A 21,464-nucleotide genomic window follows, 5' to 3' on the forward strand; every position below is an offset into this window, starting at 1 on the left:
TGCTCCTAAAGCTTCTCCACGTTGACCCATAATCCGTTTTTTGCACGCAGCAGACCGATGGTTTCGAAAGTTAGTGGTTCCTAATAAACAGAGCCAGACTTGATAACCATCTGGCAATCAACGCAGTACTGTGGCGTTCGTCTCACCTCTGTGCGGGAAGATCGTTCAAATCGGAATTTGGGCAGGGTAGATGCCATCATCACTTTAATATCAAAATAAGCAAAGCCTAAATAATCAAAATGCTCGATGATGCCACTACTCGTATATGCGACGCTTAATATACCGCTACATTAGTATTTACAAATTACAGCGAATGCACATATTTCGATTGGCAGGAAGGCAGCAAACATGAAGGAGCAGTACTTCTTGAAGTATAGCATTTACTGCTAACTAGCGCCAAACACTTACGCATTCCGATACAGTTGCGCGGACCTTGGCCAAACGCTTGGAAGCTATATGGCATGATACGGTGCTTATTTTTAGCAAGGAACCTGCGATAACCATAGCACGGTTAGCACCTTAAATTTCAGTTCCCCGTTATGAATCTTCACGTTAGCGTTGGCACATTTCATAGTCTAAAGAAGATAGTTGTATTTCTTTTATACGAGCATGATTGCTTAGACTGAGAAGGTATAAATCGTGTTATCTCAAACTGTGGCTAACCTATCGGGATTAAACTGCTCGGGATCCGGCCAATATGCGGGATCGTGGTGTATGGCATAAATCGGAATGGCCACAATGTCTCCTTTTTCAACGGTCACTCCGTTGTAAGTCCAGGTTGTATTGCACTGTCGCTCCGTGCGCACTGCCGGTGGATACATACGCAGTGTCTCATTAACGCAGCAGTCCAAATACTCCATCTGGCTTAAGTGGTCATAAGTGACCGTGTCACTATCCCCAACTACTTCCAAGATCTCTTGACGAAGCCGTTCCTGAATTCCGGGATGCACTGCCAAAGAGTGTGTTAAGAATGCCAACGTGGACGCTGTGGTTTCGTAACCAGCCATGAGAAATATAACCGACTGGGCGACTAATTCCTGCAAAAACAGCTTCTGCGTACGCTTCGCATGGCATTTCAGGTACGCATTCCTGAGATCTACCTCGATTGTTATTTTATAGTTTGTCGACTGTTCCGGTTGACCTTGGGACAGGTGATTGGAAGAGGTGTCGGTTAAATCGGTGTCCAGAGAGGTCTTTATGGTGTTTGAGAACTCATTGCCGCCTTCTACGGAATTGAGCATGAGTTGCAGAAAGTCTTTTCTAGACTGATCCTTTAAATACAAGCACAGCAGAATTTATAAGACACTGTTCGGTACAGCAGTGGTTTACGGACTTCGATTGTGCGCGTATGTACTCGTAATTCGTAAATAGTTAATACCAACTTTTGTTTCCAGGCGCATTCGAATAATTTCCTTAATACTGTCGACGAAGTAGTCGGTGCTGGCCTTATTGCTAGTTTGCATGCCCAGTTTTTCGGCTAGTGGCAAAAGTCTGGGGAAATAAACTGCAAGACGAATACAGTTTGGAATAAGCAGGTGGTACCGTGGGCGTTTTGGTCGTGGCTTACAAGCGATATAGACCAATAGATTCATCTTGGTTGCAAAGGCGTTCCTCACATGCCGCATGAATGTGCTGTTGGGATCCTGAGAATTCACTTTTGTGGCAAAAAAGGTCGACGTTATAATGTCGAGCGTAGCGGGCAGATACAATCTGCAAACAGTAAAAGTTATAAAGGAACGGAAAGGTCATGATAACGTACCTGCGGGCTTCGATTTCCGCGCCTTTTTCGGCGATGGTGTTTATGCTCTCGCATAAGGTTTCACAACATTCATGCAGAAGAGCGGTCATCTACATTTAGAAAAATACGGTATATTTGCTGATCGAAATCTTTTGTCTGTAATAGTAAACGAATACCAGACGGAGTTTTCCTGATGTGAATGTCGGTGCCACAACACTGCGAACATCCTGTATGATACGAGAATCAAGCAACGAAAAATGTATTTTATTGTAATGTGCTCGTACGTACTTTCCAGTGCTGATCTTTGAGCTTGGTAAGTGCTAGATTAAGTACGGATTTGTTTCCTCGTTGAAAACCCTGCAACCTTTTTAAGTCTGTATTCTGTGTAGTTTATGTATGTATTTACTCGCATTTAAAAAGAAATGGCAGTATGGGAACTCGGCAAACACTCACTCTTCGGTTAACAAAATGGGTAAAATCCTTGACCATAATGGATTTCAGCATTTCTGTGATGGAATAATGTACTGTAGTGGCTCGCACATCTTGTACCACAGAGTTAGTGTACGGGAAAAATGTGCATCCAACATACACACTCTAACCGGGCAAAACGCACGATTCGCAGTTGGCGTGCATGGATAAATTTCTGATGTTTCTCAACATCTGGTCTGGAGAACCTTCTTGATTATTAAAAAATTAGAGCTCTAATAATTATTAACTAAATTTATGCTCAAAAGCAGCCATTAACTTAAATCTTTGCTGTCAGCTCGAATTCAAACACTGATTTGTTGTGGTTTTTGGGGTGCCCCTGCAGGGTGAGGGGTACGTTCAGCGTCAACATTCTGCAGCTACAGAACAGTTCGAGTTCTCAGATACGGAGCTTGTTTTCTAAGGTGAATTACAATTTTAAAGAAAATGTTTGATTGACTGGACAGATTCAGAAGGAGAGTTCATCTTGAAGTCAAATCAAGCATTATTTCGTAGGCGTGCATTTTGCCCGGTTAGAGTGTGTATATTGGGTGCACATTTTTCCCGTACACCAACTCTGTGGTACAAGATGTGCGAGCCACTACAGTATCACAAACATATATTAAGTATAAGTTTGCGTAGTTGTATAGCATTAGACATTCCGCGACACAGCACATACCAAGATCCGATATGACAATAACTGGCATTGATCCTTCAAACACCCTGTACCGAGGCGTTTGTTAGCATAGCACACTATGGGCATCGCTCCAAGAGACAATAAATTAAAATAACATAACGCGAGATAACAGTAGCTATCTGTAGTCGCATCCATATAGAACATTCGTTATTTTCGCTTACATTCGACGGGAACGTTAGTGTTCGTGGTTCAACATAATAATTCTTGATTCTATACAGTATATTCAATTGTGCGTTCACCCGAAAACATTGCCAAATTTCCGGATGCATTTTTCATCAAACCTTGCTGGACCAATCTACACGAAAACTTCAGTAAGGTTATCATGAGGTTCAGACGAACGCGAGATTACATCTACAACCGGTAATACGGACCTTCGTCAACTCAGCGAAGCTGCTGGATAACGGATACTGGAACGGTCCCGGTACACCTTTTCTCCGCCAATAAGAATTCTTGTAAATAACATCGCTGTCCGGAAATGAAAAAACGCGCTTACTTGAGGTAGTTCGTCACCTGCTCAAGAAAAAATAACGAAATCTTAAAGTCTATCAAACTACTTACAACAACATGTAGGTTACAAATAGCACTAAGATTGACAATACGAGCTCTAGAATCATTCTTTATGGTGAATTGAGAACAACAACAGAAGAGTATCTTTACGAAACGGTCTTCCTTACTAACAAAAGTCATAATAGTTTCCGAAAAATCAATCGAGGTGGCACTAACAGCTGATAGCTCTAGCTGATAGGAATAATGGCACTGATAGCTCTAGGCTAAGGGCTCTAGATCAAGGCCTCGTACAGGTAACTGATTGTATATCTGGTGTGCAATAAAATGGTAAAGAGTTCAGATATCAAACGAAGAGATACTGAAACTGGGCACTGTCAATTATCAATAGTATTAGAGTACTAATAATGGCTGAGTCAATTCATTATCGTACAGCTTGCAGCGATTTTTACCGGGCACCGACAATTTATTGGTATGGATGGGAAACTGGGAATTACTTATGGAAGTTTGGTATACTTTGTGTTAGTCCGTCTTACTTGACCCCGGTTGAGGTTTGCATGACCACACCGGTCTGCAATGGCTAATCATAAACGTAATTAAATATTTTACAGATACATAAGTGGTCTAATGATGGGAATAAGTCTGGAATTAAATTAATTTATTTAAATTTAAACGGATCAATTAAAAAAGGCCGCTGCCATCACACAATGATAAATCTATTCATTAATAACATGGTAATATCAGTATAGCAACGTCTTAAAAAGTGTGTCCATTCAGGAACATAAGGTGCAGTACAGCGCATGGTACTTCAATTACTGAAACTGCAAGATATCGCCAAGTAGGTATCACAATTTTGCACTCCTTCCATTTGTAAAATTCCATATACGTATATTTATTGATACAAGAAGCCGATTGGGTCCTAAAACAGATTGTACGACACGGTTCGTCGCTCTTTAGGATTGTAGTAATCGTATACGACTATGCTCTGATCTTTGATGTCCTTCACTTTGTACGTTCTGTACAGCGTTAGCTTGAAACACGTTGGTGACTGTTCCAGCTGCAAAATTGGCAAAACCTTTAAGCGAAGAATTGAGATGACGTAACCAATCCTAATCTGAAAACAAATACCTGATCAAAATAAAGATTTAATTTTGTTTCCTTATCCGAGACTTCCGTTTTTCGTAGCGTGGAGACAGTTTTGACGAGCTTCCGAATCTCATCTTCGTCGAATTGGTAACCGGAAAGAGCGTTAACCTCGATAACTGCCATGCCGCTGCTGCCTTCACGAATATATCTGCAACAAAAGCCGTTAAATCAATGCAATTACAAAACCGATGCTGGTTATATATTATCGAATTATTCGCGTAATTTCTGAAAAGTTTTGGTACACTTCTACTGTGAGCGTTGGTAGGCCTATGCCGTTGAAATTACCTGCTGCAGATGCCCATACGCAAATCGGTTGCCGAGGCTGCCCTTGTTACATTAAGGTCAAACGCGATATCTTCAGCTGGTTTGGCGACATGGTAGGTCCAGCTCAAGTAAGCAATGGCAACCCCTCTGCCTTGGGCTCTCAGATTGATACTTCTGGGTTTCTTTCCCAGTTCAATATTGTGCAGAACAACTGCGGTTTCCGGAATGAGCGACACGGTCTGCTTATTGCGATCGTAGTTAATGTCAATTTGCATCGATGGAGAACTGATGAAGGCTTTGGCAAATTCTGCCAGTCCGGTCAAACCCACTACGGTATCCTGCCAAACAAAGATGCTCGTAAACAACTCACAGCAAATACTGAGATTTTAACTGGCTGCAAAAATCTGCGGAATGCGAGGACTTTTTCATTGTTTTATAGTATTTGTCAGCAAAAGATTTCGTTTATGAATTATGAATATAGATATCATCGGCCGACAGCTTCCAACCTTGTTAAGCAATGCAGCAAAACTTCAAGCTTCTTACCGCGGTTGAAACGAAGCCACCTTCGGAATTTTGTTTCGATATCAACCAGGAAACGATGGGCAATGCCATTGAGAATTTATTATTGGCCAAAAATGCTAGCAACGCGTAAGCGGTAGTTTCGATATCTTTGGCATTTGTCGGATATGAATGTTCCACATCAGCTCCTTGATCTGAGAGAGAAGCCACTGTCGTCCAATAAGCAACGGAAGCGTTGGTAACCATTCTCTGCTCTAGCAAAGCCACAGCTGGAGAGCTTTTAACGCTGCCCGCCTTTGCCAGTGCATAAGCAGTAATAGCCAACGAGTAAGCGTCATTACTCAAAGTCTGGAGTTTCGATTCCAAGAAAATGGTAGCATTTCTGATGGACGCATTAGTCTGCGCCCAGGATTCTGTGCTAGCGTTTCGGTACTGCAGAAGTGATAAAAGAGTAAATGAAGTCAAGGCGGTTCCTGCTGAGGCACCCCCTTGATGCTGTTTGTCAATGACCTTTCCTTTTTCCTCAAACGAACCGTCCTCTTTCTGCAGATTTATCAAAAAACGCACACCTGATTTGATAACATTTTCCTCGATGCTCGGCACAAATTCCGTTGCTTCGGAAAACACTCGCACGACATATGCGGTGAGCCATGTTGAGCCGATAGGATCAAAGTTGCCCCATGCACTGTACGAACCGTCAGTGTGCCGGAAAGTTAACTCCTGTTGATATCCCAGCTGCATATTGGATACCAGTTTTAATCTCTGAGTTTCGGAAAGCTGATTCAGCTGTTTCAAATATTTCGCAACAACCAAGTTCGGTGTCGTTGTGGCCATGTTCTGCTCGCCGCATCCGGTTGGCAGTCGGATTAATTTGTCCAGGTTATTCATAGCTGCACCCAAAATATCGCCGACCACGCGAACTTCCACTTTATCCGACCCGACAACTTTTCCAACCGGATCTACAGGCAGTCTCACCACCAAATCAAGATTCGATGACTGGCGAAGGTCAATGAAAACGGGGTAACTGTAGTACTGCCTTACGCCTTCTGGTTTGACAGTCAATGTTTTCTCCAACTGATCGGCAGCCAGAGCACACTGGACAGTCACCTTCAGATCCAAATCACCGATTTGCTGAGGAATGATGTTAAATGCCGCGGTTATGCCGTCATTTGGTTTGGCTGCAACAATCTTTCGTAGAATGTGGGTTGAATTATCAGGATTGCGGATTTCGAGTTTAACTTTCACATCTTGCTCCTGAGACATGTAGTTGAAAATCAGGATTTCGGCGGTTAGGTTTTCATACCGGACTATACTGAATGGAAGATTGAGCACAGCAAAAAATGGTTGGAAAACCTTAAGCTGCACAAAAATATTGAGTTAACGGTGGCCAAAAAGAAATATTTAGTTGAACTTGTGAATATAAAGTACGTATTTACTCGTACTTACTCTAGTCGGAACCGAAGTTAATCCCAATCCAGTGGCGTTGTTTATACTGAAAGCCGTTACTTTCCATGTGGTTATCGAATCAGGGACTTTGGACTGTATTAATGCAAATCCGTCCGAGCTAAAAATATTGTTCTTATTACAGGCTTAGTGACTCAAAATATGCCGTGTTCGACCTGCTGACCTTTTCGTGTTTCGGTTAGAAAACAACGGCCTACAATTACTGTAGTTTGCAAACTTACTTCGACACCGCGGTTTCAAAAAGAAAGCTCTGCCGAAAGTTGTTACGGTTTTGGGTAGGACTTTGTAATTTGTCGGTAGGATTTTTATCTCTGGGATGTGTCGTCCGATCAAAAGATTCCGCCGACGCTGACGGTTGTTGGTTATGCCGATGCCTACCGCTTATTCTGTTGGCCCTTTGCATGTCATCATAATCACCAGCAATTAGAGTGTCATCCGCATAATCCCCGATGGCCTCACTGAACATCGGAGCGCCACTGAGAATACGGGCCTGCCGATAATGGGACGGATTAGAGGCAGAGCTGAAATACATGGGCATTTCGTCCGAAGAAGGCAGCTCGTAATTGGTCAACACAAACTGTTCGGTATACGCTTTCTACGAAAAAAAGTATGGAATATTAGTACAGTTTGTATAGCACACGATAGTCCACGTCGAAGGGAAGGAAATTTATTTGTACCTTAAAATAGTCTTTCACAGAGTACAGATCGGACAAAGGGATTGCTGATACTTTTCTGTCAGTCGCAGCGTTGATCTACATTGGCGCAAGAATACAGTAGATCAGAATATATGGGCAAATCATGGCTTATTAAACCTCATTTTATGAGCACAGAGCGGCTGACACTCAAAGCAGAAAAGATAGCAAAATTAAATTCTTACATGTTAAAATATTTTTTAAAAGCTTTCGTGCAAGTGTGTTAACTTTTTTACTGTCATTGAGCGATTACTAACTGACCGGTGAGGTACAAAAGCTTTACGCAAACCGATCGACCGTACTAATTTAATGCAGTTTATATGTCCAGTTTAAAAATTTTTTCTGCTCTCCAGATGCAAGACGCAATGCAAGTTATATGTGCAATCCAGATTTGCAAGCATACCTCCCCATAGGAAAGGTCGTTTCCGGTTTTCAGCAAAAGCAGACTTTCATCCATGGCCAAAAAGGCAACAAACGATGAAGGAGATGTTTTAGCTTTCAAAACAACTTTTTGACCGGGATGTACATGCTCCAACCCGTTCGTAGCGTCCACAGACACAACCACCTGGACAAGCTCTGTTAATGATTTTGCAAGATACATAACGCTCGATTATTATACGCCTGTACTTACATCATTTTTGGCCGGAGATCGCGTGAGGGTTAAAGGAAGAATATTGCCGACGATTTCATCATCGCTTCTGATATAATAAACCGTGAGACGTACATCAAAGCCCATCGCTTCGAGAAATTGCACAGATATTGTGACGTAAGAACCAGCTGCCGATGTCGAATTACTCCACAGGAAGCTATCGTTCGAGTTGGATTGAACCTGAAAAAAATATAAAATTGGTAATTAGCATAAAGCTTAGAACAAAAATTTTCATAAAGCAAAGGATCGATCTATCTAAACTTCGTTTTATGAACTGCTTATATGCAGAATCACAATTTGCTCTGCGTGAAAAAAACGTTTGATTATAAGTAATTCCAACAATACAAAGTACATGATTGTATTCAATGGAAAAACAGTTAAAAGGGCAAAAGGTCATGACTGGCTATACCGTACAATGAAATGGATGGTTTCGTCTGTTCTGGTTGTCGTGTTAATTCCAAAAGATGTCATATCTCCCATATGCAAATCCCCTGATAACGGCTCGATCTCCAAGAAGCTGCTGCTCGGGGATTCTTTTCCCTTGACGGTGTATCTCTTTTGATCGTCCAGGTACTTTACGTTTAACTCAATTCGGCGGGCGTACCTTGTTGTGGGGATACTGACGTCAACGATGCCGTTAGCAGGAATGCCAAGTTGCAGGATCTCTCCCGACTGCTACCGATAATAATTAGAGTTTCGTGAAACTGAGAGCTAGCTTTAGTAATTAAATACCGGTCGGCGCTCCGGGTACTCCAGTGTAAAATAGTCCTCATCGTTTTCGTCCAAGTTGTAGTCGTTAAATCTCATACTCTTAACTACAACTCGGTTTCCCCAACTAGCGCGTTTGTCATAAAACGAGTAGTCGATAGTTATCTTTTTTCTCGTTAGTGGAAGTGGACGTCCGTCTAGATCGCTAACACGAGCACGAAACCGGTAAGGTAGACCGGGCGTAAACTTATCGGCGTTGCCCAGCAGCTCCACTTTGTACGCTATGTTGCTGACGGAAACGTAGCCGATGGTAATCTTTGATTGTCCGGTTAGCGCTTCCGTAAAATTTACTTTGATCTCTAGTTTGTCGTCAGCACTGTAATCTACATCGCGGCTAACCGCAGATCTAATTGGCAGGCTAACAGATGATCGCCCATTGAAGTCCTGAATATTACGGACATTCGAACATTATTTTACGAAACCCACCTTATAATTTAAAATGTGTTGCACCGATTTGCAAAACGCATCGAGATTGATCAAAAACGTTTTTATGAGTATTTGCATACCGCAGTTATTGTGTTTCCATTATTCTCTTGGTCTTCGTTATTGCGAACCATTTTCCAAGTGGCTTTCAGTGTGCCTTTTACAGGCTCACCAAATGTGTAGCTGCAACAGAATGCTTTATTAATAAAGATGATTTTAATTTAAAAATGCACTTTAGAAGTTTTAATTCGATCTTACTTTGCCTCCACAAGGAACCTCAGTTCAGAGTCAATAGGCGTCACATATCGTGGAAGTGACAAGATCTTTATATCAAATCTTGGCAGAACTATACAGATACGCATCGATCACGATCATCAACCGGACAGTAAGCAATGGGTCAAAATTCGTGACGACATTATGCAGTAAATAAGTTCAGCCGTACCGTACTCCTCAACGAAAAACTGTTTTCTTCCGACGAGATTCTGCGAACCATAACTGCGCGCTTCGATCGTCCAGGCGCCCAGTATTGGCTCCGACGACAGCAAGTGATCTCCGGCAAAATATCCTGCCCCGCAAAAAGCGTGCATTACTGCTCCAGATATTGCGCATAAACCATTGCTATATAGAAACATTACTCTGTAATTAAAGGTCATTACCGTCATGTCCAGTCACATTGGCGTACAGCTTGACAATATTGTTCTGCGGGTCCTGAAGAAAGCGAACATTTCCAAAACACTGCACGTTAACGACACTGACGTGCGGCTCACTGCCGTTAGCAATTCAGACCAACGCTGGACTTCTTGTACTTGTGTAACGTTAAGCAATTCTGTATCTGTTGATCAAAGCGGTGAAATAAAACGAACAAACACAGGTAGTGCCGGCGCTCATTAACTTCAAAATGCGATTGGGCAGTTTTTACACATCGGAATTGTAAAAGGTACTTTCACAGCACCAGAGCTGTCTGCAGTGAATACACTTACGCACCAATATTCGCACGTTGAGCGGAATTCGATTTGGCAGAAGTTTCTGATCCACGGTGACGATACGGAAACGGACCGTGTCTTTTGCTTTGTACAAGGGCTGGTCAGTTTGTACGAAAGCGTAGTGTTTGTCGATTTTGTCAGGCTGTTCACGAACCGAAATTACCCGCTGTTCGTAAATCTGACTATAAGCGTGAACGGGATCCGATCCATGGATCAACAGCACCAGCCTATCTCCTGTTTTTGGAAATTTGGATAAGTCCGGAATCTGAAGACGTAATTGATACATGGGTCATATCGTTAGGATGATTGTTATAGATCGCTGGAAAATTTAATATGGCTCGTAATGAAAACTTAATTCATTGTAGCTTTTACAATTAACTGTTAATTCTCTTATTCGACGTAAAAATTTGTTTTAATTAACTAAAAATACCTGCGCTAGTGTATATGTAATTGCTAAAATGCGTAGACTAAAGTAAGGAGAGCTGCTGGATGGCGCAGCTGCAATAAATAAGTAATCTGAATATTATACGATCTAACATATTCAGTCGGTGCTGTCTTGGATCGTTCACCTCTATTTCCAGTTTGCTTAGTTCGTCGGATTTGAGTACAAGAGACTGGGTCCAAGTGAACTTATCGATTTGGGGAGTTTTGTCCCATCCAATAAGGGGCCTATTGTCTGGGTTGTCTGGTAAAAGAGATACATCCATTTTGACGTCCCCGGTTGTACTCCGACAAAGGATAGAAAGGGGAAATGTTGAGTTGGACTGCAAGCTCTGTGGTCCAATAATGATGTATTTGTAACTAGTGGAGGCATGCCCGTAGCCGGTACGGAATGCGAGCAATGTTAACAGAATCACCAACTGCGTCATCTTTCTTGCTGGTCCAAACGGGAGTTTCGTCGTGATAGCGAAGCCAGAAAATTATGCAAATAAACGGATAACACTGACCGTTCCACCTTGGTTGTCCTACCGGTAAAATTGGTTGGCGAATAATTTACACCAAATCTTAGAACCTTAAGGTCATTGAGTACATAGTTAAAATTAAATATTCAATTACGAGTCACGCGAAAACATTCCTTCAAAACGTTCAGCCGCACCAAACGCTGCTGAAAATGTCCACAAAAATTGCGACAAGCCGTTTATAAGGAAGTGTAAAGGGAAGTTGCTGTGACATGTACAATACGTTATGTCCGGTCCCGACACATTCGAAAACGGCAGTAGTAGAAACGGCAGTAGTTTTACGGCACTAGCCCGTGTACGATAGTACGTAATATTATTGTGCTGTACAGTAAAAAAAGAGCATTGGGGGAGCCACTGAGCAGAACATATAAAACACTATGAGTAATATTATGCCAATGTTTCCGAATACCGGCATTCCACTAGATCATGATTCCGGACCGCCGATCAATCCGCGTATTATACAAAAGCAATTTTGAATACGTCATTTGTATTTGTAATGCATAGAAAGTACTATTATGTTTGTGACGTCGTTTGTGTCCTTCAACTCTAATACTGAGGTTGCATCGATTACATAGACATACAATGTTTTTGAAAAAAAAGTAGAAATCGGGCTGTCAATCTGCGGTTCAAAATTAAATCAATAAACCGCGGGAAAAAATGAGCAGAACCACTGCGCATCATATCGTTAGCGCTGAATTCAGTTAGATAAGCGCTTGTTTGCGCTGTATATGTTAAACCAAAGCATCCGCTTTAATTTGTCATATAATACACTGTACGTAGGTCTGCCAACCACAGCTTGCTGAAAGCGCAGGTCAAACGACAGTTCAACCTGGCCTTAATAATTGTCTTCGTCGACTGGAAGTTTTGTGCAACGATGTCCACTTGGTCTACTTTCATGGTGTAAGCCAAAGCACACGATTGGTAATTAACTTTTTCTGCCCAATGGTGCTTTTGTTTTAATGATGCTTGACCAACTTCATGAGGTGAGAGAACAAAAGGAACATAGTAAGCCAGGTGCGCCAGATTTACTTGGGATGTGAGAGGAGGCAGTGCTACATATCTCATTGATCAGCCCAATTGACCCGGATCAAGCCCAACTGACCCGTATAATATGAGAGCACCGTCTTGCGGTATGCTCGCCTGCGCTACGTCTTCTCCTCTGCTTCGTTGTCTTGCATGTACGGTATGTCGTTTTGTTGAGCAAGGGAATCATTGGGCGGTCTTCTCAACTTCCCAATGCTTTGTCTACAGCATAACATACTCGTATATCGCTGAAAATTTATCAGTTGCATACGAATAGCATACATACTGTTTGGTACCGTACAAGGCCTGATTCTCTCAAAGCTTTCGTTCACGCAGCAGGACAGTGTGACCCTTTGAATGTGCATGTCCCAAAAGGATGGTGATTCACACCCTCCCAGTTTTGGACTTCCGGTTGCACTGAGTGGGTTATAAGCAATCGCATCAAAAACTAGACCTCTTTTTAGTCACATAGTCAAAAGGTTTTGTTGAGAAGTTATATTTTTGAAATTTGTTTGTACTTAATTTAATTAGGTCACTTCTGGTGTGAGTAACCGTGCTATAGACGAAGTGATAAAAAACGATAGAATAGAAAAAAGGGCTAGGACTTCACTTCTGTCTTCCGCGCTTTTTTGCGGCCTTTTGTTGTTAACCAAACACTCAAAGTTGACTAATCATCAGAATAACTGGGTATCAATCAATCTGTGTGCCAGGAATATTTCATTTTTGTCTGCATATATTTGGCTAGGTGGACGGAATGAAAACAGTTCGGCGCTTCTGATAGGTATCGGACAGTAGCGGCTTACCGGCCCATTCGACTGAATTTCAAAATTCTTTCTCTATATTACTTCCTCTAACAATAAAACCCAGCTCCCTTCAGGCGGGGATAATAGGTATTTAAGCATTAGAGCAACTACAGCCACCATCCAGAGATGGGACTCCGAAACTAAGTAAAAAGAACACGGAAGCAGCTGTTGATAACCGTCCGGCGTCCGCCTTACCGCAAGGCGCAAGCAGAATACCTCGTACCAGGCACCAGCAACATGAGCAAGGAACTGCCGGTTACAGTTTCAGTGGGTACGTAAGGCCTTACTGCATACAGTGCGAAATAAATACTCAACACTGAGCCAAACAGTACAAAACAAAGTTGTGAAAACGTATTGTTATAACTCCTTGTACTGCAGTTGACAGTGAAGCATTAGTAATACAGCTACAGTATCTGCACAAGGTGAAAGCATGTAACATTTCTCTCATATGTCCCGATCAAGTTATTAACCGATATGTTTCTGTACATCTGCCCAGAAAAATTGCGTACGCTTTTTGAACCGTTGATTTCTGTGTGTGGAACCCTAAAATCGAAACTCGTATGAAAGAAATATTTGCAATTCTGCACTAGTGCACAGAATATACCAAGAGCACAGAACAAAACAGTTGCATCTGGGGATAGATGTTTAACGTGCGAGAAAGCGCAAACAGTGCTTCACAGGAATCCAAGTAGTTTACAGAAGTTTGCCATCCAGATAAATTTGTTGGAAATACATGATTCCTGTCTGTAGTAGATGGCTTTAGAGATTGAATGAGACTGTTTGCCTCTCCTTAGGATTGTAGTAGTCGTATACTACAATGCTTTGATCTTTGAGGTCTTTTACTTTGTAGACTCTGTACAGTGTCAGCTTGAAACACGTTGCTGACTGCTTCAGCTGCAATAAAAACAATATTAGGGCCATAGAGGCAACGTAACCCAGGACCCCGGTTATATAAGCTGCCTGGAAATGAAAGTGCAAATAATACCAAAGAAGTCTACCTTTCCAACGCACCTGATCAAAATACAAATTCAACTTGGTTTCCTTGTTTTCCAACTCAGTTTTTCGCAGAGAGTGACCAGTTTGAACTAGTCTGCGAACTTCATCTTCGTCGAACTGGTAGCCGGAAAGCGCATTTACTTCAATGACCGCCATGCTGCTTTGTCCCTCGCGAATATATCTGCAAGATGAGTCTATGAGAGCTGCTTACTGTAAACGCTGATTTGCGATGTGAAGAGTTATTCTGCAACGGTTTATTCGTACCTGCTGCAGATTCGCATTCGCATATCAGCTACAGAGGTCGTCGTGCTAACATTTAGGTCGAACGCGACATCCTCAGCCGGTTTAGCAATGTGGTACGTCCAGCTCAGATAAGCAATGGCAACACCTTTGCCCTGACCTTTTATATTAACGGTCTGCGGTTTGTTCGGTAGCTCGATACTTTGCAGAACAACTGATGTTTCAGGAGTGAGCGACATGCTCTGTGTATTTTGCTCGTATTCAGCGTCGATACGCATCGATGGCGGATTAATGAAAGCTTTTGCAAATTCAGCCAATGCGGTTAGTCCGACAACAGTATCCTGAAATACAAAATTTAATATGACTAAGATTATAATTTAATAGGATTATGATTATTTTTGCAACCGCATGGACATAATGCTACTTTGGTGGGAAACAAACAATATAACTGTTTACATAATTTCTAAAAATTCTGCAACGATGTGGTTGTGGAACTTCCGGAATTAGTAATATACCACGCAGCATATCTGAATGATAGTAGCATATGTACAACCTTGACGTATCTGATTAATTTTAGGAATTACAATTAAAGTCAGTTATTTAACTTGTTCTGTATTAAATTTTTCATAGAACACGAATGTTATACAGCCAGCATATGAAATTTTACTGCCGCAGTACTAGTGCAGTACTACATATGTATGCCTGCATATTACACTTATGCTTCGGTTTATTCGCTTTATGATTTTATGTGCGTCGATTTATCTGTAGACAGTCTACGTACCTGTGTCGAAACGAAACCACCTTCAGCATTTTGTTTGGATATCAACCAGGAGACAATAGGTAGGGAAGACGAGAACTTATTGTTAGCTAAGAAAGCTAACAATGCATATGCCGTTGCTTCAACGTCTTTAGCATTTGTTGGATAAGAATGCGTGTCATCTGCTCCCTGATCGGAGAGCGAAGCGACAGTAGTCCAGTATGCGACAGAAGTATTTTTGATCATTCGCTGTTCTAACAGGTCCAAAACAATGGCGCTTTTCGTGCTCTTGGCCATTCCCAGTGCGTATGCTGTGATAGCCAAAGTGTAAGAATCGTTGGCCAGAGTTGAGACACGGGACTCCAAAAATGCGACAGCATTTTCTTTTGCAGAAATAATCGAAGCATCACCAGAGTTTTCATGTTCCAAAAATGATAAGAGGGTGAACGCTGTCAATGCAACCCCCGCAGAAGCTCCACCCTGATGCTGTTTATCGATGACCTTTCCGTGTTCTACGAAGGACCCATCCTGATCTTGTTGCTTCATTAGGAAGCGCAATGCAGACTTAGCAACGGTGTCATCAATGCTCGTAACAAATTCCTTCGCTTCCGAAAACACTCGGGCAACATAGGCCGTGAGCCAAGTTGACCCAATTCGATCGGCATTTCCCCAAGCACTATACGAATCATCAGTGTGACGGTAGGTTAGTTCTCGCTGATATCCCAGTTGAATGTTGGATATCAGTTTTGATTTCTGGGGTTCGGCAAGCTGACTGAGCTGCTTCAAATATTTTGCAACAACGAGATTCGGTGTCGTTGTAGCCATGTTCTGTTCTCCACATCCAAATGGCAAACGAATCAGTTTGTCCAAATTATTCATGGCTGCACCCAAAATATCACCAACGAATCGAATTTCCACTCGGTCTGATCCTGCAACTTTCCCAATTGGGTCGGGAGGCAGTGTTACCGGAAGATCAAAATTTAGTGACTGGCGCAGATCAATAAAAACGGGTCGACTGTAATATTGCTTCACGCCTTCCGGTTTAACCGGCAACATTTTTTCCATCTGATCAGCGGCAAACGCAGATTGGACAGTCACTTCTAGAATTAAATCCCCAATTTGTTGTGGTACTATGGTGAAAGCAACGGTCACTCCTTCATTTCGTTTTGCAACGATGTTCTTATTTAAGTGCACAGTTGTCTTATCAGGATTGCGGATTTCCAACTGAACTCTGACATCCTGTTGCTGTGACATGTAGTTGAAGACAAGGACTTCGGCAGTTAGGTTTTCATACCGCACTATGCTGAAGGGCAAATTGAGCACAGCAAAAAAGGGTTGGAAAACCTTAAGCTGCAAAAGAAGTCGTTACTAACTATTATTAATTACTATTCTACTCTGTAATCTGTATACGAGGGCGTTATAAACAATCTTTTTCAGATTTCCTCTATTTAGAGTAAAGCAATCCAATATAAAAATACTACTAACGCTTATATCATTTGCGATTTGATTTGGTTGTTTTTACTGGAAGGTACCTAACGTGCTTACTTTTGCCGGAACCGAAGTCAGTCCCAACCCGCTAGAATTACTCAAACTGAACGCGGTTATTCTCCAAGTGGTTATCGAATCCGGAACTTTGGATTGTATTTCCGCAACGCCATCGGAACTAGAAGTAAAGCAGCTTGCTTTCATTTAAAGCGCATCTCCTAATCAATACAGAGCTTTGCTATGGCATTACAACGGTTTATAAGGCATCTGAAGGTTTTTAAAATTTGTGTTCGAAAAATCAAACAAAAGGTACCTTGAAACAGCTGTTTCAAAAAGAAAACTCGACCGAAAATCCTTTCGACTTTGTGCTGGAGATTGCAAGTTATCGGTGATCACTTCTTCGCTTTCATCTGCAATTACGTCCACGACAGTTGCTTTCCGTAGGCCCATAAAATTAGGTGCTCCAACTAAAAACACTCGGTCTTCTTCGTCTTCTTCATCATCGTCATAATGTATGGTCCTGAATTCTGTCCGAAGCAGCTTTTCATTTGTCAGTACGAACTGGCCGGTGTAAATTCTCTGAAATTTATCATAATTAAAATTAATTAATAATGCGAACCACAACCAGACTTGCGCGGTATTAACCTCGAAATAATCTTTGACGGAATACATGTCGGATGGGAGCGGATCCGGTTTCACTTTGATAGCCTCAGTCATCTGCAAAAAAATTGCGGGATGAGGAAATTTGAAATTAAACATTGTTAAGAATAAAAAGGGTATTGTTAGAGTGACTCGTTGTTATAAATATTAATGCTTCTTTGCTCTCTGTATTACAGTAAACACATTGCGGACGTACTTCCTCCAAAGAAAGGTCGTTCCCGCTTTTAAGTAACAGCATACTTTCATCCACAGCCAGAAAGGCAACAAATGAGGATGGGCTGGTTCTGGCTTTGAACAGCGCTTCTTCCCCGGGTTGAGCGTACGCCAGTCCGCTTTTTGCTTCGGCAGAAACAGTGACCTATGCAGTTCAGAAGAAATAAATGCCTGCTAAAATTCTGTTGGGAGATACTACCGGATTTTCCTTCTGATGCTTCACTAAGTGCGTATACCTCGGTTTTTGCCACTGGCAAATTGATTAAAAACCGGAAGACGTTCCCAACTATTTCCCCATCATTGCGAATATAGAAAACCGTTAATCGTCCGACGAGACCCACGGAATCCAGCAAGGGCACGGAAATCACGATGTACGCACCGGGTTCGGAAGTAGAATTAATCCACAGAAAACTGTCGTTTGAATTGGACTGAACCTGAAAGCGCACTTTTACTGTTACTTTTATTGCAGTTAAAACAGCTTAAGTAATGACTATAAAGGATCTGGAGGGATCTATAAAGGATCTATAAAGGTTGAATTTCCTGGTACAATAGATATGTATGCTTATGACGTATCTATATTTTCGCATATTTTCATGGTTGTCGTTATGTTATACGAAATAGTTAAGCTATTTAATTAAATATAATACTAGTAACTTTGCTTGGCTTAACTATTGATGAGTCGTAGAGGAGATATCATTGTATCGACCAAAGGAGAGAAAATATTTGGACCCGCTTCGCGAAGCGGCGCCAGTGCTGTTAAAGAAACCAAAATGGCGCAGCCTAAACTACAGATATTTCGTTGAATAGGTGTAAATGTATTTTAAGTAAATAAAGTATAATGAGTATAAATAATTTATTTGCAAGGAGGTTCTCACGGTAAGGCGTGCATTCAGGGCAATCGCGATTTCATCTTACCATGAAATGAATTGTCTCGTTTGTTCGGGTTGTCATGTTGATTCCAAATGTGGCCATTTCTCCGCGTCGAAGTTCTTCCGACAACGGTTTGATATCAAGAAAGCTGATGCTTGGAGATTCCCTTCCCAGGACCGCCCATCGCTCTTGATCATCCATGTATTCCACCCGAAGCTGTATCCGACGGGCATTTGTAGGCGTTGGGATATCCACATCGACAATACCACTGGCTGGAATATTAAGATAGAAAACGGTTTCCAGTGGCGACAAGTATTGATCTTCATCGCTTTCCAAGCTGATGTTCCGGCTTGCGCTGTCATTGACCACGATCATCTCTCCCGCACCCGGTAAGCGTTTATCATAGAGTAAGTACTGAAGTTTCATCTGCTTTGTGTTTGGAGGAGGCGGACGTCCGTCCTGATCGCTAATGCGGATGCGAAAGTGGAAAGGCTTTCCGGGGGTAAATATGGTATTGTAAGCGTTGTCGAGTAATGTGATCTTGTATTTTGGTACGCTGCTCCTAACGGAAACAGAGCCCACGGCAGCCTTCGTCTGTCCGGTTAGCGCTTCCGTGAAGTTCACTTTGATCTCCAGTTTATCGTTAGCACTGTAATCTCCATCCGGGCTGACTGCACCGCTGAGCGGCAGCGTTACGAGTGAACGCCCGTTGAAATCCTGTTTTCACAAACAGCGTTTCAGAACGTTGATATGAAGTCACCTTAACCAACTTAAAAAAATTCAAAAGTCACAAGGCCCCAACCTGCCATATACTAAGAAATAATATTATAAATGTGGTATTTTAGCGGGACCCTTTAAGAATGACGTAGAACAGCAGCAGTAGCAATAGTTCATACCATAATTGACGTGCTTTGGTTCACTGCATTGGTAGAATAAGATTTTGTCCACGTGACTTCCAGTTTACCTTTTACAGGCTCACCAAATGTGTAACTAAAAAACGTTAATGTTGTTGCATTTGTTGCTGCACTCTCAGTGCGCGCGCATAGCTTTCGCCTTACTTTGCTTCGACAAAAAAGTTGAGCGTAGCATCGCCAGAGGTCACAAAACTTGGAAGTGACAGAATTTTCACGTCGAATCGTGGCAGCACTGCAAACACATTCAGACTGCAGAAAACAAAAAAAATATAAATACCCACAGAAACACATGCTTTACCGTATTCATCAACAGAAAATTGTGTGGTCCCGACGAGAACCTGGGAATCCAAAGTGCGCGCTTGAATGGTCCACGAGCCCAACAATGGCTCGGCTGACAGCAGAAAATCTCCGGCAAAATAACCCGCCACTGAAACCGCACACCATCAACATGGCACTGCACCTTGCAGCATGGCTGCTTTATTTCGAAATTTTATGGAGAAAACCGGGGCGGTACCATTTGGATCGGTGGCGTTGCTGTATTGCTTGACGATGTTGTGTTGGGGATCCTGCACGAGTAATTATAAGTTAAAATCGAAAAATAAGATATACTGTTTGTATAAAAAAGCTCATACCAGACTTACCAGTATTCGTACGGTAAGCGGAAAGCGAAACGGCAAAAGCTGCCGATCCACAGTAACAATGCGGAAGAGCACTGTATCTTTGGCTTTGTACAACGGCTGATCAGTTTGAATAAAAGCAAATATTTTATTGGTTGTGGCAGGTTGTGCTCCAATTGATACTGGCCGAGCATAATTTAAACTGAAGTGCTCCTTGGAGTCTGTTCCATTAATGGACAATGCGAATCCTTTTTTGTTCGTCGCATATTGGGATAAATCAGGGACCTGAAAGAAAAATCGTAAGATTGCTTAGCACTAGCAGTTAAAAGTGTTTGTACTGTAACAGGGATGGAAATTTTGTTCTCGAATTGTTTTAATGCAAGGTTCAAGTTCTGGATTTATTCGCTGACATGTAACAAAAACATAAGTGTAATCTTCAAAAAGTTAGACTCACACTAATTTCCAGTTTGCTGAATTCGTTTGGTTTAATTGCAAAGGATTTGATCAAAGCAGGCTCGGTCGATTGGTGTGGTTCGTCGTCTTCTGACGCGCGCACATCCCATGGTCGGATAGTGACATCCACCTTAACATCAGACGAGGCATTCCGGCACAATATGGAAATAGGAAATGTGCTGTTGGAATATATAGTTTTAGGCCCGATAATAAAATAACTTAGATCTGCATTCGCCAACCCGGCGAATACTGGCAATATTGCGAGAAAATGTAGATGCATCATGTATTTTACCCGTTTGAAAAATTTTGTACTGTCAGCAAACACGGTACAAGTACCGGAACCTTATATACGCCCTAGCAAGTGAGGAAAAAAGGTGCGGTTCGACCGTCTGATTTAAAAATAAAATATGAGTAGCAGCAACATTTGCGCAGTCGTAATATTGCACGTTGCTTTCTCGTATATCTATATAGCGGCTTATGTAAAACTTCTGGCGGTAGAACCGGTAGAACCACCTAATTAGCCGGTAGAACCGGTAGCCGGTAGAACCACCTAATTAGCCGGTAGAACCACCTAATTAGCCGGTAGAACCACCTAATTAGCCGAAAAGCCCCAAGGCTGCTCTGGACTACAGGAAAATTATTTAAAAAATTCGAAAAGACAAAGTAGTCAATACTAGGCATAACCATACTTGATGTTTAATACAAATCGTGTATGCACAATCGTCTACTTTTCTACCTACAGCTTTAAGCTACAAATACTGTATATAATTTTGCACATGGTATGCAAGTTGTATGTAATCATATTATGGCTTAGGCAAAGGCACTTAATGCAGAGGCAGAAGCACATTGATTGAAATTCGTCGTATACGAATGCCGACAAAATAGACTTTTTCAGCTCCATAGGAGCATAAAAAACAATCGGCATTTCCAATTTTACTGCAATAACTATTTCTAAATAAGGCAATAAAGAATATAGTGGTAAGTGCACAAGTAGCTAAAGCGCTTACATTTAAAAACAAACAAACAGTGTGTCTTTCCTGCAGTGAACTTTATTGTCAGATTTTAAGGAATGACAAGGGTACCAAATACCAACAATGCATCAAACTGTTCGAGGATTCAGCACTTGACCTCTCCGTTTTAGTTAAGCGCGGAGTTGACCTCT

The 21,464-nt window shown here is 41.9% G+C and overlaps 4 protein-coding genes across 4 annotated transcripts; all 4 read right to left on the reverse strand.

Moving 5' to 3' along the window:
- Window positions 1-5: 5 nt before the first annotated feature.
- Window positions 6-1,007, reverse strand: LOC129595384 (cytochrome P450 3A5-like). Its single transcript, XM_055492380.1, has 3 exons — window positions 664-1,007; window positions 147-255; window positions 6-80 (listed from the first exon to the last, which is right to left on the reverse strand). Exons 1-3 carry the CDS (start codon window positions 1,005-1,007, stop codon window positions 6-8), a joined length of 528 nt encoding a protein of 175 aa, XP_055348355.1.
- Window positions 896-3,622, reverse strand: LOC129595358 (cytochrome P450 3A24-like). The gene is made up of 12 exons (XM_055492345.1): window positions 3,459-3,622; window positions 3,272-3,365; window positions 3,140-3,195; window positions 2,883-2,926; window positions 2,192-2,244; window positions 2,027-2,095; window positions 1,915-1,965; window positions 1,760-1,848; window positions 1,568-1,710; window positions 1,383-1,504; window positions 1,101-1,225; window positions 896-1,037 (listed from the first exon to the last, which is right to left on the reverse strand). The coding sequence occupies exons 1-11, from the start codon at window positions 3,512-3,514 to the stop codon at window positions 1,196-1,198; spliced, it is 807 nt and encodes a 268-aa protein (XP_055348320.1). The 5' UTR covers window positions 3,515-3,622; the 3' UTR covers window positions 896-1,037; window positions 1,101-1,195.
- A 701-nt stretch (window positions 3,623-4,323) lies between these two features.
- On the reverse strand, window positions 4,324-10,598 carry LOC129595385 (CD109 antigen-like). Its single transcript, XM_055492381.1, has 16 exons — window positions 10,314-10,598; window positions 9,986-10,037; window positions 9,772-9,894; window positions 9,588-9,675; window positions 9,413-9,512; window positions 8,871-9,290; window positions 8,553-8,813; window positions 8,121-8,318; window positions 7,893-8,054; window positions 7,475-7,549; window positions 7,019-7,392; window positions 6,780-6,897; window positions 5,358-6,692; window positions 4,836-5,152; window positions 4,533-4,698; window positions 4,324-4,461 (listed from the first exon to the last, which is right to left on the reverse strand). The coding sequence occupies exons 1-16, from the start codon at window positions 10,596-10,598 to the stop codon at window positions 4,324-4,326; spliced, it is 4,212 nt and encodes a 1,403-aa protein (XP_055348356.1).
- A 2,848-nt stretch (window positions 10,599-13,446) lies between these two features.
- Window positions 13,447-20,716, reverse strand: LOC129595354 (CD109 antigen-like). Its single transcript, XM_055492339.1, has 16 exons — window positions 20,304-20,716; window positions 19,874-20,134; window positions 19,747-19,798; window positions 19,531-19,659; window positions 19,377-19,464; window positions 19,215-19,308; window positions 18,364-19,035; window positions 17,685-17,882; window positions 17,432-17,593; window positions 17,221-17,292; window positions 16,889-17,154; window positions 16,636-16,753; window positions 15,115-16,440; window positions 14,358-14,674; window positions 14,109-14,274; window positions 13,447-13,991 (listed from the first exon to the last, which is right to left on the reverse strand). The coding sequence occupies exons 1-16, from the start codon at window positions 20,583-20,585 to the stop codon at window positions 13,857-13,859; spliced, it is 4,338 nt and encodes a 1,445-aa protein (XP_055348314.1). The 5' UTR covers window positions 20,586-20,716; the 3' UTR covers window positions 13,447-13,856.
- Window positions 20,717-21,464: the final 748 nt, after the last annotated feature.

Source organism: Paramacrobiotus metropolitanus, unplaced genomic scaffold (genome assembly GCF_019649055.1).
Source record: "Paramacrobiotus metropolitanus isolate TYO unplaced genomic scaffold, Prichtersi_v1.0 Parri_scaffold0000077, whole genome shotgun sequence".
In the NCBI taxonomy this organism is placed as follows: Eukaryota; Metazoa; Tardigrada; class Eutardigrada; order Parachela; family Macrobiotidae; genus Paramacrobiotus; species Paramacrobiotus metropolitanus.

What these genes read in the sequence shown, in the direction of transcription:
- LOC129595384 (XM_055492380.1), bottom strand. Translation starts at nt 1,007, where the DNA reads ATGGCTGGTTACGAAACCACAGCGTCCACGTTGGCATTCTTAACACAC. An exon ending in GAGCAGTTTAATCCCGATAG is followed by an intron (nt 256 to 663) that starts GTTAGCCACAGT and finishes ATATACGAGTAG; the next exon opens with TGGCATCATCGAGCATTTTG. An exon ending in AACGATCTTCCCGCACAGAG is followed by an intron (nt 81 to 146) that starts GTGAGACGAACG and finishes TCTGTTTATTAG; the next exon opens with GAACCACTAACTTTCGAAAC.
- LOC129595358 (XM_055492345.1), bottom strand. Translation starts at nt 3,514, where the DNA reads ATGATTCTAGAGCTCGTATTGTCAATCTTAGTGCTATTTGTAACCTAC. An exon ending in AAATTTGGCAATGTTTTCGG is followed by an intron (nt 2,927 to 3,139) that starts GTGAACGCACAA and finishes GCCTCGGTACAG; the next exon opens with GGTGTTTGAAGGATCAATGC. An exon ending in GCGGAAATCGAAGCCCGCAG is followed by an intron (nt 1,711 to 1,759) that starts GTACGTTATCAT and finishes TACTGTTTGCAG; the next exon opens with ATTGTATCTGCCCGCTACGC.
- LOC129595385 (XM_055492381.1), bottom strand. Translation starts at nt 10,598, where the DNA reads ATGTATCAATTACGTCTTCAGATTCCGGACTTATCCAAATTTCCAAAA. An exon ending in ACGAAACCATCCATTTCATT is followed by an intron (nt 8,319 to 8,552) that starts GTACGGTATAGC and finishes TATTTTTTTCAG; the next exon opens with GTTCAATCCAACTCGAACGA. An exon ending in CGTATGGGCATCTGCAGCAG is followed by an intron (nt 4,699 to 4,835) that starts GTAATTTCAACG and finishes CTTTTGTTGCAG; the next exon opens with ATATATTCGTGAAGGCAGCA.
- LOC129595354 (XM_055492339.1), bottom strand. Translation starts at nt 20,585, where the DNA reads ATGATGCATCTACATTTTCTCGCAATATTGCCAGTATTCGCCGGGTTG. An exon ending in CAACGCCACCGATCCAAATG is followed by an intron (nt 19,660 to 19,746) that starts GTACCGCCCCGG and finishes GTGCGGTTTCAG; the next exon opens with TGGCGGGTTATTTTGCCGGA. An exon ending in CGAATGCGAATCTGCAGCAG is followed by an intron (nt 14,275 to 14,357) that starts GTACGAATAAAC and finishes CTCATCTTGCAG; the next exon opens with ATATATTCGCGAGGGACAAA.